Here is a 15128-nt window from a genome sequence, read left to right on the forward strand (position 1 = left end):
AAGGGTCCGATAAAGCCCATCGTTGCCTATCCTGGCCATTGGTTCTGATATTTATATTGATTATAAGTAGAGAAGTTCTGTCCCACGTCCATCTAGGCCAAGGTCCTAAACATGTACCTTCAACTATGTGAAGTGACATCTCGGCGTCTAATGAGAGGGCCATTTGCGAATGAAGTCACTTTAGGTCTGCCGTAGGTGTAGCTGTAAATCTGAAGATGTTTCCTGGACAATCTGTCCAGGACAAAGCCCAACTGGGAGTGATAAATGAGGACAGCGTTCACCGATTTAAGTCTGTTAGTTAACATCGTTGGAAGATCTTTTTACAATGAAATTGAGCAATAAGAATTCTAGTCAAATTGTAATAGCTTTGATGTGAAATCGCAGCTTTAATGAAATTGCCCTTCAGGAGCCATTTGGTGAAACACGTGTGGCATTTGATATTTTAAGTAATATTGTAATACAGCATTTTTAATAATTTAAATAGAATTGAATGTATCATAATTATTTCTATAACTTTGCAATGGAAGCCCTGCACTTGATTTGGAAACATTCAGCAAGTCTATTTCTGTATACTCGGTCCTTTTAACTCTTTCTGGCTACTGAGTCCACTTAATATAAAGTAGAGGGATACAAATGGAATGGTGCGACCACTCGGTCCCCCCGAACGTATGGTCGGGGGCCCGGATCCTCCCGGGAAACCATTTTGGGCGGGGGGCGTGTCACGGCTGGTATGCCCGAAGCGGCGTAGCCGAGGCGCGCCTTTTTCCCGCCCAAGAGGGGTTGTCCTAGACACCTACACCGATGGCCACGCCCAGTAGGCGTACCAGCGGAGGGTTCACGCCCTCCCGAAGAGGAATAAAGAGAGCGGGAATCCGAAGAAGCATCCTCTTGTTCCTGTGCTTGGAAGCTGCACCCACTCGTTGCACGTGAGCCCTCGACGGAACAAGGAGCAATTTTTGAGAACTTGTAATTCTTGTGTTTCTCTTTCAGCGACTTCGAGGCTAAGGATCCAGGACTCTGTTGATCAACTCGGATTGAATATTCGATAACAATGCCTGGCAAGAAGGCAGGAAAGAAGTCCGGTACTGACCAGATGCTTCGCATGCTGATAAGAGATATGGCGAGCATGAAGAAGCAGATGGCTGCGATGAACAATACGGGTAAACCAAAGAAGGTAATAGGCCCGGCATTGCCGGGAGTTGTCCCCACGGGTAGGGGTAAACGGGTCAGGAATAGGGCGACAGGGAGGAGGTCCCGGTTCCCGAGGTACCCCCGGCAAGCCCGGCCATTCCAGTCGAGGCCCCGGTACCAATCCCGGACGCGGGTCAACCGATTACGGTTGTTGTTACGCCCGCCAACGAGGAGGACATGCCTCCAGAATTAGCCGCCCAGTTGGCCGCATGGCTTGGCAGAAAAACAGGGGGTGTTACGGCACCTGAAGACACGGCCGAAGAGGCCAAGTTACTAATGCAGCAGTTGCGGCAGTCGCGAGATGCCGCAAAGGCGAATCTCCCCCCACAGGTGACCTTGGAAGGACCGGCAGCTGGCGTCAGAAAAACAGCGGGAACAACAATGGAGCCGGGTAAGCAGGCATTGCCAATGGCGAGGGAGGGGTCTTTGCCCTCAAGACGGGAGAGGGTGGTACAACATATACCGTTGGCCACGAAAGAATTGATATGGGCTGATAAGTATGTACATATGTTTTCTTTGCTGACTGACCATCGCGAGATGGAGTATGCTAAGACGCAGAAAGATTTGTGGCACCCGAGTGTATGGCGAGCAAAAATGGCGGGATTCAGGGTTGATGAGACAATCACAAATTGGGCCAAGGCCTTTGCGATGTTTACTGCAATTATTGGGGAACGTAAGCCCGAGGTTTTGCCCGAATTGTCCTGCTATCAGACACGAATAATGGATTTTTATTAAACGTATGAGGGCAATGAGTGGATGGGTTACGATATGAAGTTCTGTAAGGCCAAGGAGTACGATTCATCTCTGACGTGGGATTGTCTCGACTCAATTTCTTGGCAGAAACAGCTCCTGCCGGGCGCGACGAAGTCGTCCTCGCTAGGCGGAAATGGGTCGGGGCCTTCCCGCCAACAGCCCGCGATGCCCTTTCGAGCGGGCCCCGGTGGCGACCACCAAGCAAGGACTGGTGGGAATGGGGGTAAGAGAGGGGTCTGTTGGAATTTTAACAGGGGCAATTGCACCAGGCCACAAGGGACATGTAAGTTCAGACATGCGTGTGCAGGTTGCGGGAATTCCTCGCACCCCGAGAGTTCATGCAGATCCAGGAATAGTGGGACGAGGGGTAGAGGAGGGTCCAAACAAGACTGAGGGGGACCACTGTGTACCGCTACCTACCCCCGTCGATATCATGGCAATGATCCCCTGGCTAAACGAATACCCTGATCATGTCTCCGCTGGGGTGTTGAGGAATGGCTTCTTATATGGTTTCCACATCCCGGCGGGGGATTTTCGTGGGGAACCACTTTGTAGAAACCAACTGTCGGCTCAGCATAATCCAGCGGTGGTGGAGAGGAAGATTGCAAAAGAGGTTGCCCTTGGCCGGGTTGCTGGCCCATATATGCACCCGCCAGTAACTAATTTCATCTGTTCCCCGTTAGGAGTGGTTCCCAAGAAGGACCCGGGGGAATTTAGGCTGATCCATAACTTGTCAGCTCCGAGGGGTCTCTCGGTGAACGATGCGATTGACCCGGGAGTTTGTTCGGTGCGGTACGCATCCTTCGATGATGCCGTCACCATGTTGAATCGCCTGGGGCCCGGAGCGCTGATGGCGAAGTCAGATATCGAGTCGGCGTTCCGGTTGCCCCCGGTACACCCACGGGATCAGCGTCTGTTAGGCTTTGTGTTCCAGGGACGTTACTACATGGATAGATGTAAGCCAATGGGTTGCTCCATCTCTTGTGCTTATTTTGAGAAATTCAGCTGTTTTTTGGAATGGGCATTCACCAAAGCCACTGGCCATAGCCATGTTATACATTACTTGGATGATTTTTTGTTCTTGGGGGCAGCCGGCGACACAAAATGTGCGCAGGCGCTACAGGAATTTTGCACCCTCATGAAGGGATTCGGAGTGCCATTGGCACCAGGTAAGAAGGTTGGACCATCTACTTCACTCGAGTTTCTGGGAATTGAGCTCGATTCTGTGGAGGGATGTTTCCGTTTGCCAGTAGGGAAAGTAGCGAAATTCAGGGCTTCCCTAGAACTGTGCCTTAGCAAGGAGAAAGTTACCCTCCATCAGTTACAACAAGCAGTGGGTCAGCTTAACTTTGCCCTAAGAGTGATACCAATGGCCCGCCCCTTTTCCCGCTCTATCGCACAAGCTATGGTTGGTCTCAAGGAAGGACACCACCGCACGAGACTGTCTGCAGAGGTTCGCCAGGACATGCGCATATGGTTGGCATTTCTGGCGGATTTCAACGGTCGAGTGGTGTGGAACAAGCCGCCAGCGTCTTCGGACGAGCTGGGTTTGTGGACCGACTCGGCGGGGAGCGTGGGATTTGGCGCCATCTTTGGTAATCGATGGTCGGCGCAAACATGGCCGACGTGGTGGCACACCAGCGGTCTCACAGGTAACATTGGGTTCCTCGAGTTATTCCCCATTTTTGTGGCTCTGATGGCATGGCCGGATGAGTTCAGAGATCGCTCTGTGGTGTTTTGGTCCGACAATATGACTGTTGTTGAATGTATAAATAATCAGGCAGCACGCTGCAAGTGGATATTGAGATTATTGAAGGAAATCGTACTACTTTGCATGAGACTGAACGTGCAATTCAGGGCGAAACATGTGCCGGGTGTACTGAATCAGGCTGCTGATGCACTCTCTCGTTCACACATGCAGGCTTTCAGGGGTTATCTACCTTCTGCGGACCTAGCGGCGGCACCATTTCCCGAAGCACTCTGGCTACTCGGTGCCCCGGATTACAAGACCTCGTGGCAGCAAGCTTAGCCCTCAGGACGAGGAAGGCATACGAAGGAGCGTTTCGTTCCTATTGTGCATTTTTGGGTCCGGCAGGGGTGGACAAATGGGGTCAGGAGGATTGCTTCCTAGAGTTTCTGGTAGCATTACACAGGGAAGGCCGATCAGTAGCAACGGCCAATAGGCACCAGGCCGCCATTTCATTCATGGCGCAGGCGCATGGTATCAAGGACCCGACATTGTCCTTTTTGGTAAAGAAAGCCCTTCGTGGTTGGCAACGCCTGGAAGGTCGTACAGTAGACGAGAGGCGCCCGATTGGGTTAGAAAGGTTGTCCCTGCTTATATCGATACTTCCCACGACATGTTCCTCCCATTTCGAAGCAGTTCTGTTCCGGGCAGCTTTCGCATTAGCGTTCCATGGGGCTATGCGGGTGAGCGAACTGGTCGCAAAGAATAAGAAAGATGTGGAGGGAGGTCTGTGTCGGGATCACATCCTGATTAGGGGTGATTCAATGGTAGTCACAATAGCCAAGTCCAAGACTGACCAGAGAGCTATGGGAGACAGTATTGTTGTCCAGCGCATGCGAGGGTCCCCCATGTGCCTGGTAAAGTGCGTTGAGGAATATTTGGCGCGAAGGGCGGATACATGGGGGGGAGCCTGCTGAGACACATTGATGCCACCCCACTGACGAGGTTTCAGTTTCAGAGGGTGCTAATAATGGCAATCGCAGCTGCGGGCTTGGACCCGTGCGATTTTGGGACCCACTCCTTTAGGATAGGGGCTGCTACTGAGGCTACAGCCAGGGGTCAGAGTGTTGAAGAGGTGAAACAACTGGGACGATGGTCCTCGAATTGTTTTAAAAGGTATGTGCGATTGCACATGTTGTGAAGTCAAGTTACATGCACTCACGCTTCTTGTCTTCTGTTTGATTTACAGTTTCGCGAGCATGTTATGCGGGGCAGAATTTGCAGTCGACCCGGCACCAGGGGACCAGCGGTCAGAGATCACCGGCTGAGGAGAGAGTGGTGTGGGTCGTGGGCCACTCATACGTGAGGCGGGCCGGGGACGTATTCAAAGCAGGTGACGTGACTCACGCAGCTGGGGAATACGGGTACAGAGTAACCTTCCACGGAAGGGGCGGGCTCTGTATTGACCAGTTTGAATCTTTTGTCGAGGTACTCTTAGGGCGGCAGAGGTCACCGCCATCTGTAATCATAGTACACCTGGGGAGCAATGACATGGTGACACTCGGTAGGCGAGTACTACTCGAGCGAGTTTTGTCTACCGTTAGCTGGCTAGCGAGAAGGATCCCGGGGTGCATGATAGCATGGTCCCACATGATTCCCAGGAAGGTGTGGCGGGGAGGCCTCTCGGTGTCGGCACTGAACCATTCAGTTAAAAAGGTCAACAACAAAATTGGTAGGTTGTTTCGCTCGGCGCAGTTGCACAGTATTCCGCATGGGTGTATTCGGGGGGATCACATGTATCTCGATGATGGGGTTCACTTGTCCCGGGAGGGGAATGTCTTACTCATAGGAGACTTCATAGCATGGCTAGGGGGTTTAAGAAAGCATGACCTTTAGGAGGAGTTTGTGGGGGGGCCGGAGAGCCGGTCAACTATCCGGCCTGTGGCGGTAAGGTCATGATCGGTGAGCAGTAATTTCAAGGTCCCTAGAGGGGGGCGCCACCCACTATGGATGGGAGCGCCCGGGGGGAGGCGGCCATTGGCCCCTCCCATGGGGAGGCGGCACCCACTAAGTATGGGCCGCCTAGGGGAAGACGGCCATAGGCCCCTTCCAGGGGAGGAGGCGGCTATATGCACCTCCTATGAATTTCCCGGGGCCCGGATATCCGCGACGGCGGATGTGATAGACAGTGTGGGGTGGGAGGGGGAGTCCACGCTGCCTTCTTACAGACACCTCACACGGGTCCTCGGACGACCTTTGAAGATGGCGTCGAGTTAAAATGGGGGCCTCCACAAGACAAGGGAAATTGGAGTTGGCACAGAGGGTATTGTCCTCTGCGCGGCCGCCACTCACACCGTGAGGGCGAGAGTTTTGGTAGTAGGGATCTGACACCGGTTGCGACCTTGCCATTGGCCCGTAATACTAGGATGTACAATTTTAATTTAGAAAGTATGCATTTGCAGGATGTTAGACTCGGCTAGGAAAAACCTTTGTACTAGAGATTTGTTAAGGTTAGCCAATGAATATGTCTTCATCGAAATGTAATAAATGAAAATTGTACATGAAATGAAACTTTTAATTTAATGTTTTAATTTTGTTTAATATTTTAATAAATACGGCCGGGAGGGTAACTCCCTCCCGCCTTCCAAAAGTTCAGAACTGCGTCCGTCTTCCCATCCTTGGGGATTGTGATGGGAGGGGGTGACAGGCATCCCTGCCATATGGAAAGGGGCAACCACTCGGTCCCCCCGAACGTATGGTCGGGGGCCCGGATCCTCCGGGGAAACCATTTTGGGCAGGGGGCGTGTCACGGCTGGTATGCCCGAAGCGGCGTAGCCGGGGCGCGCCTTTTTCCTGCCCAAGAGGGGTTGTCCTAGACACCTACACCGATGGCCACGCCCAGTAGGCGTACCAGCGGAGGGTTCACGCCCTCCCGAAGAGGAATAAAGTGAGCGGGAATACGAAGAAGCATCCTCTTGTTCCTGTGCTTGGAAGCTGCACCCACTTGTTGCACGTGACCCCTCGACGGAACAAGGAGCAATTTTTGACCCACCCACCAGCCCCTTATGGCAATGTTAGTACTGCAATAAAGTAATTTTCTTTGATAACATCTTCTTCCCTTTGTTTAAGCGGTATATAATGGTCTAATTTAGTGATATGATGAACGTCTTAAGGTACTGTTTCTGGTAGTATAGACAAATATTGCGAAACAACAGGATAATTTTCTCCCTTAGTAGGTAATCAAATGTCGTATTTATTTTTTGGTCGGGCGGTAAGGTCATGATCGGTGAGGAGTAATTTCAAGGTCCCTAGAGGGGGGCGCCACCCACTAAAGATGGGAGCGCCCGGGGGGAGGCGGCCATTGGCCCCTCCCACGGGGAGGCGGCACCCACTAAGTATGGGTCGACTAGGGGAAGACGGCCATAGGCCCCTTCCAGGGGAGGAGGCGGCTATATGCACCTCCTACGAATTTCCCGGGGCCCGGATATCCGTGACGGCGGATGTGATAGACAGTGTGGGGTGGGAGGGGGAGTCCACGCTGCCTTCTTACAGACACCTCACACGGGTCCTCGGACGACCTTTAAGATGGCGTCGAGTTAAAATGGGGCCCCCACAAGACAAGGGAAATTGGAGTTGGCACAGAGGGTACAGTCCTCTGCGCGGCCGCTACTCACACCGTGAGGGCGAGAGTTTTGGTAGTAGGGATCTGACACCGGTTGCGACCTTGCCGTTGGCCCGTAATGCTAGGATGTACAATTTTAATTTAGAAAGTATGCATTTGCAGGATGTTAGACTCGGCTAGGAAAAACCTTTGTACTAGAGATTTGTTAAGGTTAGCCAATGAATATGTCTTCATCGAAATGTAATAAATGAAAATTGTACATGATATGAAACTTTTAATTTAATGTTTTAATTTTGTTTCATATTTTAATAAATACGACCGGGAGGGTAACTCCCTCCTGCCTTCCAAAAGTTCAGAACTGCGTCCGTCTTCCCATCCTTGGGGATTGTGTTAGGAGGGGGTGACAGGCATCCCGGCCATATGCACTGTAGGTGTATCAACCAGATATCAAGTATATTTTGTTCCAGCAGCTTTGCTACCAGCCAAGGGTGTCTCGTCATTAAGGGCTCCAGGGCTCTGAGGTTCCACCCCCTTGCTTTTTTAATGCATAAGGAGTGTTAGGGTAGCAGACCCTCACCATAGCAGGGTCAAGCAGCCAGGCATTTTGCATGTGCTAATGCACAGCCGCCTGACAGCCTCAACCAAGCTTTTCCTGGCTTAAGATTTCACAGCCCTAAAGACATGACTTTATCAGCACTGCAAAGCCCATTGAGGTCCTCTACCCCATGACAAGGGGGAGAGTCACTGTTAGAATCAGACCTGGGCCCTCACGCCTTGTCACAGAGTATGGTGGGGTCAGCAGGTGCATTGTAGAGGTAGGGAAGATTCTCCTCTTATTGACTAACCAATGACAATGTCATCCAATGAGAGGAGATGGTATGATCTTCCATCAGTCCCTTCTTTCCCTTAAGACTTCAGAAACCACTGACACCTTTTTGCTTCCCTCCACCCAATGTAACTACTGTGGCCTGCTAAGTGTTTGCTGAATGTTGCTTCATGTGAACCTGAATGAATACGTGTCTATCTGCCATTGTCTGCTGGGACTGAGCGTGTGCATGGGTATGTTCTTGTGAGTGAATGTGCATGTGGATGAGTGTGAGTATGTGTGGGCTTTTGCGAATTGGTGGGTGGAAGAGTCTGCCTTTGAGTACCCGTCCCGTTACTCATCCCATGACTTTTAGCCGGCATTAATTCCATCTCCACTCTGATCTCACGACTCTCATTTGTGAATTAAGCGCCCACATTTGCACATTTTCAATTTATACTCATGAGCCTGGATGTATGGACTGGGATTTAGCTGCTCCTGTTTCACTCTGGCATAACTGTAGCACTTCCTACAGTATGTTTTCAAACCAGAGGCAAATCATTTACAGGAGATCCGTTTGTCAGCATGGTAACAACACAGTTCTCCTAGATAATAACGCTTTGAGTTTACAGCTGAAGAATAATACATTGATCTTCACATGTGAGGATAACAGAACAGAGTTTAACAGGCAGGGGTGCCTGCATGTTATCTGGGTGCTAAGGGACTGCAGGTAATCCACTGTGGTCCATTCTCGTGACTGTAGGGGGCGGTAATGGAAATGGGCCCCCTTATTATCAGAAAAGAATCTGAGACCATGGTGATGATCAATGACATGGTCCGATTTAATATTAAATGTGGTGTTTTAACCATGATGCCTTCAGGGATGAGTGAAGTACTCTAGTGGCAGAGGCTGGGCACTTTTTCTAAACTCTAAACTTTTTGGTGGGACAAAAAGCATGCAGCAACTTCTTTTATAATGCACTCTATGACACGTAGATAAAGAAGCAGGTGTGACTAATTACATGTGTTCACTGTACGCAGAAGAGGGAAATCCAATGACAGGCAATACAACCCTCTGTGTACCTGTACTCCAAGTGAAAATTCGGTGTGCGGTGTTTACTATAAATATTATCAACATTATTAATTTATAGGTCACGTTTATGCGTGCAACTTTTCTTTGTAGAAAACTGTCTATTGTCCATGAACTGGATGAATTATTATCACTTTTATCAGTTAAAGAAAAATCGGAACAAACATCTAAACTAATTTGCCCTTTGGACAAGTGGGAGAAGTTGGGATTTATGACAAATTTAATTTCCCCAGTTTGCTTATTTGACACTTTATCCCAGCCCCGCTTGTCTTAGCTTTTAAACACACTTGCAATTCTGTGAGTGTATTGTCATGTTAGAACTGAGTCACCACACACTATTGCAAAACAGTGTGAAGCTTATGAAGGTGTATGGCAACACAAACATGGGGCATAATAAATAAAAGATGTTTAGGCAAGAACCAGATACTCTAAAGTTTATAGTAAGAAAGATAGGCTCCAGGCAGTCACAAGTTCAATATTTGTCTGAAAGATAAATTGATTTACAAGTCAGCGCTGATCTCCATGAAAAACGTCCGCTGGTCTCTCTTCTTTATGCCTCAGCATGGCTCTCGACCCCTTGGTGACAGATATATTTGGATCAATTAATCAATTATTCCTAGAATGCTAAATTAGATTGCACTCATGTAAGAAAAATACCCTTTTAGAAAGGTTTGGAAGAGTTACTTAGCAATACATCTTTGATAGATCTGTCTGTGCTTCTTTATTGTCCCTTCTATGCAGACCTCATAAAGTCAGGATCATCTTTTCTACTGCTCTGGTGTCAGATGGGCTAAAATATGCGCTACTTTTAATCACTGAGCCATTTATCTATCAGCCCGAGGGTTGGTACTTGATAAAACAGAAGGCACTGCTGGGACACACACACTGAACACCGAAGGTAATAAGACTAGAACCATGTCTTCATGCATTCACCTGAAGAAAGGCAGATCGTGGCTCCATCAACTGTTTGAATAAGATCCGCAGATCCACTATATTTGGAAAAAGTTTTTAGAGGGTTATATACATTGTGTTAAAATGAAAAATGAACATGTTAACCATCTGACCCTAGTATATGACTGCCATTTTATTGATGCCGCCATATCAAACTGTGGATGCTTGCTGTAACTGGATTGTGGGGAGATCCAGGAAGGCAGTGTGATGTGTGTGCCTTTCAGCGTAAAATGTGTCACTTCATTTGCTGATCCCTGTGCTGTCGAATCATCAGTTGTTGCACCAGCCTGAAAGCATTTGTAAATTAATGTTACCCAATTCATAAAATAGTTGGCTGTGGATCATTGTCGATTGAATAATAAAATTGAATTACCAACATCATATGGCTACTGGAATTCGATTCTGATAAAGAACATTGATGGACAAGAAATTGCTGAATTGCACAAGGGATAAAAGTGACTATCTTGGATGTGCACTGGTGTAATGTTTTTGATATTGGGACTTACTGCCTGAATTTATATTTGGGCAGGAGGTACTTGTGGATGCCCTAGGTGGATGTGCATCAAACACCAAAGCTGCGCTGTTTTTGAACTTTGTTTGTAAAATTGAGACTAAAGTCAATGTGATTAAGAGAACTGATATTAATGTCAGGTCATTGTAGCAAATCCACCATTCTCTGTATTGTATAAAATAGTTGGTATTTGTTCCAAAGTGATTATTTTTCATCTTTTAAGCTTGGTGGGCTCTAAGAAGATAATGTCTATAGTGGTGTATACTCTTTCAAACAAAGTTGATGGGGTGAATGGATGGAAGTATTCAGAAGGTACAGATGAAGTAATAATGCCTGCTAGGCGAGTTTGAATAGGATATAATGTAGTCTAGACCCCATCCACTGGGCCTGCAGCTGAAAAGGGTAAGAGCTTTCTGTTGCTGCGTATGGTTGCCTCACTTGAGCATCTAGCAGAATGTTTTGCCTGCAGTGTGATTGAGCTGGAGTGCACCACAAAAAGCCATGAGATGCCTGCATATGCTAAAGACTTCTCATTCCTGTCTTGTGCATTCACACCTTGTTCACAAAATGTGCAGGCTCAGTAACTATATGTGTACCAATTGCTCCCCTGCAGGGTTACATGGTGATCCAGAAGGATGGTGAATGCTGCGGCTCCTGCGTCCAGGTGGCTTGTGTGGTGGAGATGGAGGATGGAACTCAGGAGGTTCACCAGGTATCTCTTTATTAAGTTTGGGGCCCGTGTCTTGCTGGAGCGTTTCTTCAGGGGTGGGTGAGGGCTTTATAGAATGGGGGAGGTTAGAGATGGGTCTTTAAGTACCTATTACGATTTCTATGCAAGAGCCTGCTGTAGAAAATACCTGTGCCTGCATAAAACTCTTTCCTGTATTTTCACTTTAGCCTGGAGAAGTTTGGAGGAACCCCGATTTGAATTGCACTACATACAAATGTGAGCAAACTGGAACAACATTTACAGTGGTGGTAGAAAATACAATTTGCTCTCCCTTTGCACCTGAAATCTGCCAGCCGGTAAGTGTATTACACTTTGATCAGTCACTCAGAGGGTTGCTGAATCATTTATCTACAATTTTCTCCACAGAAGAGTCCTTAGGGCCAAATATGCATAAAATTACCTCCAACAGATTGGACGTTGATGAGTGATTTATGATGGTCGAGATTTCACACAACAGATTCTACTCTGATTCTAAAAATGTGAAAGACCCAAAGTCATACATTTGCTTCAAATATTTGTAGGAGTCCTAGCCTTTGGGCCAGCAGAGTGCCTCACATGAAACATAGTAATCGATGCAAGAGTATAAGCTTGGTGGAGGCAAGGAAAGGAGGAGGAAGAAACAGGTTTAGACATTAAGATATGTTCTGAATAGATACATGTTTTAGTATATCCAGAAGGATAACAAGTAAGGGTTGAGTCTTAGATCATCTGGAAGACAGTTCCAAAGAAGTTGTGCTTGGCTAAAAAACCTACAGGGCAGATTTACAAGCCCCTTTCATCACTTTTACGCTGCTGTTGTGTCACTTTTGTGATGCAACGGCTGCGAAAAAAATTCGGCAAATTTTAAACGTTGCACATCTAGGGAGATGCGTCACATTGTATAGCCATGCGTGACATTATACCTGCGTCAGGTATTATGTATGTATGGTAGGAATTCCCACACAGGAAAGACTCGAAAAAGTGACGCAGTGAAATGTACAAAATTTCACTGCGTGAATTTTAGGATGCAGATGTGAGGAGTGTCGCACTGTAATGGGAATAGGTCGAAACAAGCATTGCTGGAGATGCGTCGTGTCAGCGATACGACTCCAGCAATGCATGACTTTTCTGCCAACAGATGTGTCAGAATTTCTGACGCATCTGTCACTCCTTGCTCCGTATTGTAAATACGGCGCATCTATGGTGGTGCAAGAATTCTTCACGCAGGCGCAGGGAAACTGATGGACCTAAATAGATGCGTCAGTTTCTTGTAAACCTGCCCCAAGGTATTCAATATATCTGAATCATAGGAGGGCCTAACTGGTTATGAAGAATGAAGCCCACACTTTTTCTAATCAAACCATTTTTTGGTCCTTGTGTCTCCTGTTTAGACAAAGGCTGCAATTTGTCCTTGAGTATTAATTCCCTAATTATGTTTATATTCTGTTGTTGAGCCCTAAATTGTGACCCTAGCCATCATACACTTGACTTGAAGTTTGAGTTTTTTAGAATTTCCAAACTAATCTCTCCACATCGAATTGTTTTGTCTTAGCTGTTCAACACAGAAGAAACACTATGGGCCGAATCACGAGTTTGGCGGTGCAGGAGCGGGACCACCCTGTCATCGCACCGCCAAACCAGTGTGTGCACCACCGCCAGATTATGACTTTTTCAGTCACTGGTGGGCTGTTCATTGGCACTCCAATGGCAGTGCCTATGAAATGGGTACTGCATTGGGAACATTAAATGCAGTACCTGCACCGCACAAACTGGTGCAGTCCATGCCGTTCAGGTAATGAGGTGTATGCTCACAGGGGGCATAACATGTGGCCCCCTGCATGCACCTCATGGCCCAGAGGCAACGGGGGCCCCCTTTGTTTCCTCTCTGCCACGGTTTTCATGGCGGAGAAACTACCATGAAACCCATGGCGGGGAGAAAACTCATAATATGCTTAACGGGACCGCAGCGGTCCCACCAAGCATATTGCGGCCTCAAGGCTGCCGTGCCACTGCCGTTGCGGAGGTGCACTGTCGGTCCGACTACCCATGGACCGACAAACTCGTAATCAGGCCCAGAGTCTGTTATATTGGAAACTTCTATAGGAAAACAATGCATCCTGGAAATGATCTTGAAATGATGAGAAGGGTTCAGAGCTTTTAGCTTATTGCACAACTTGATCTCATTTTGATATACAAGCTACAAATAGTTTGCGATTTTGCTGTAAAACTTTCAGGATGTGGAACCTAGCAACAGAATACTGTGGATCCATATGTGTCACCAGGCAATGTCTGGGAGATGTTAGCTAAGTTTCTACACATTCTCCATGTTAGGCTCGGAATAAGGCAAACATATTTATGGCAGTGCCTAATTTGGAGGCTACCAACTATAGTCAGTTAACCCATTGTAAGAAAGGCAGCTGAGAGGGCTAGTAGTTATTAGACAGCAGCCGACCATCGTTTGTCTTCTGGAGCTTGCCTCCCGAAGGGAAACACCCTTTCCCATGCAGTGCCTTTACAATGCAGGCACTACAACAAATGCGTTGTTACCACACATACTTTAGCACTCAAGTTATTACAATGACTTGCTTTAGGGAATACGCTGCTGGACTGGTTTGGGATTTTAAGTCCAACATCCTCCCTAACATTACACGGACTGAAGTTTGAATAGTAAATGATGCTATTCCAAAGTCCAGCAGTTTCCCTAAGGCAAGTCGTTGTAATGACTTGTGTGTAACAATGCGTTTATTGTATTGCCCACATTGTAAAGGCGTGTGTGGTTCAGTCATACCACCCTGCCCAAAAGGTGTAGAATGGCTGTTTCAGTGGGAGGGAGGGGCAGCCTTCTAATTTAATGTACTATTGCTGAATGTATTGTTTTGAGGCTACTGATCTTAGATCTTGATCATTTGGCAGAACTTTACGATTAAGACATAGCTTTAGCTCAATGCCAAGCATAAATCACTCTTAAATCAATGGCGTTATTGTGTTATGGTCTCTTTTAAAGCACAATGACCTTAAACTTGTTTATATAATATCTTCATATATTTCTCTTCTGTACTTCTCTTCTTGTTTAACATTAACTTCATTTGACCGCCTTTCACATTTCACTGCCTTTTGCCTGCGCTTGTATGCATTATTCCATGTTTGGCAGATCCTAGTATGACATGTGCCACTCAAAATAATACTCAACTTCCTCTGATTCTTTCAGGGTACTATAGAGATGACGTCAGATGGCTGCTGTCAGACGTGTCAAGGTAACTTACGCTAATGTACATTGATGTAGTCGGAATTCTTATGATCTTTTGATTGTGGCATCTTACCTGCGGCAGGGATTAATGCATTCTTCAACATCACTCAGCTATCATTGTAAACTTCAGCTTCAGTTAAGTTCTGTTGCTTCCTTTACATCTTGTTTACATTTAGAATGATTGTGCCAGAAATTAATAGCATGATCCACTACATAGACATTTGCTGGCGTGCACGTGTCCTTCCTTGTACCATTCACTAGCACATTCTGACGTTTACGTGTATATATGTACATGGGGAGCAATAATTTCATACAGAATAATTATACTTATTTCATGGGAAATTGTATAGATTACAGTTTTGTCTGTTTGACCTCAAAGCACCGATACAGAATGGAAATAGATGAGCTGCAGTCTGGTTGAAATTGAGCTACAACAATCAGTGAGAGATGATACGTGTTGGGAAACTCGTTTTCATTTTGGGCTCATAATTGTTTTTTGAAATATCACATGTTGGTGATCCTCAGACAACATAATGCGATATAAGGTTGTGTTTAAACCCCA

At 47.1% G+C, this 15128-nt stretch overlaps 1 protein-coding gene across 1 annotated transcript in view; it reads left to right on the forward strand.

Annotated features, from left to right (window-relative positions):
• LOC147733200 (mucin-5AC-like) overlaps positions 1-15128 on the forward strand; it is a 224208-nt gene that overhangs the window by 192432 nt on the left and 16648 nt on the right. Inside the window, exons 33-35 of the mRNA XM_086956009.1 lie at positions 11224-11322; positions 11508-11636; positions 14528-14573. Of these exons, the coding sequence (XP_086812135.1) occupies positions 11224-11322; positions 11508-11636; positions 14528-14573 (274 nt within the window). The remainder of the gene's footprint in view (positions 1-11223; positions 11323-11507; positions 11637-14527; positions 14574-15128) is intronic.

The sequence above is a fragment of the Lissotriton vulgaris genome, chromosome 2_1 (genome assembly GCF_964263255.1).
Source record: "Lissotriton vulgaris chromosome 2_1, aLisVul1.2, whole genome shotgun sequence".
Classification (NCBI taxonomy): Eukaryota; Metazoa; Chordata; class Amphibia; order Caudata; family Salamandridae; genus Lissotriton; species Lissotriton vulgaris.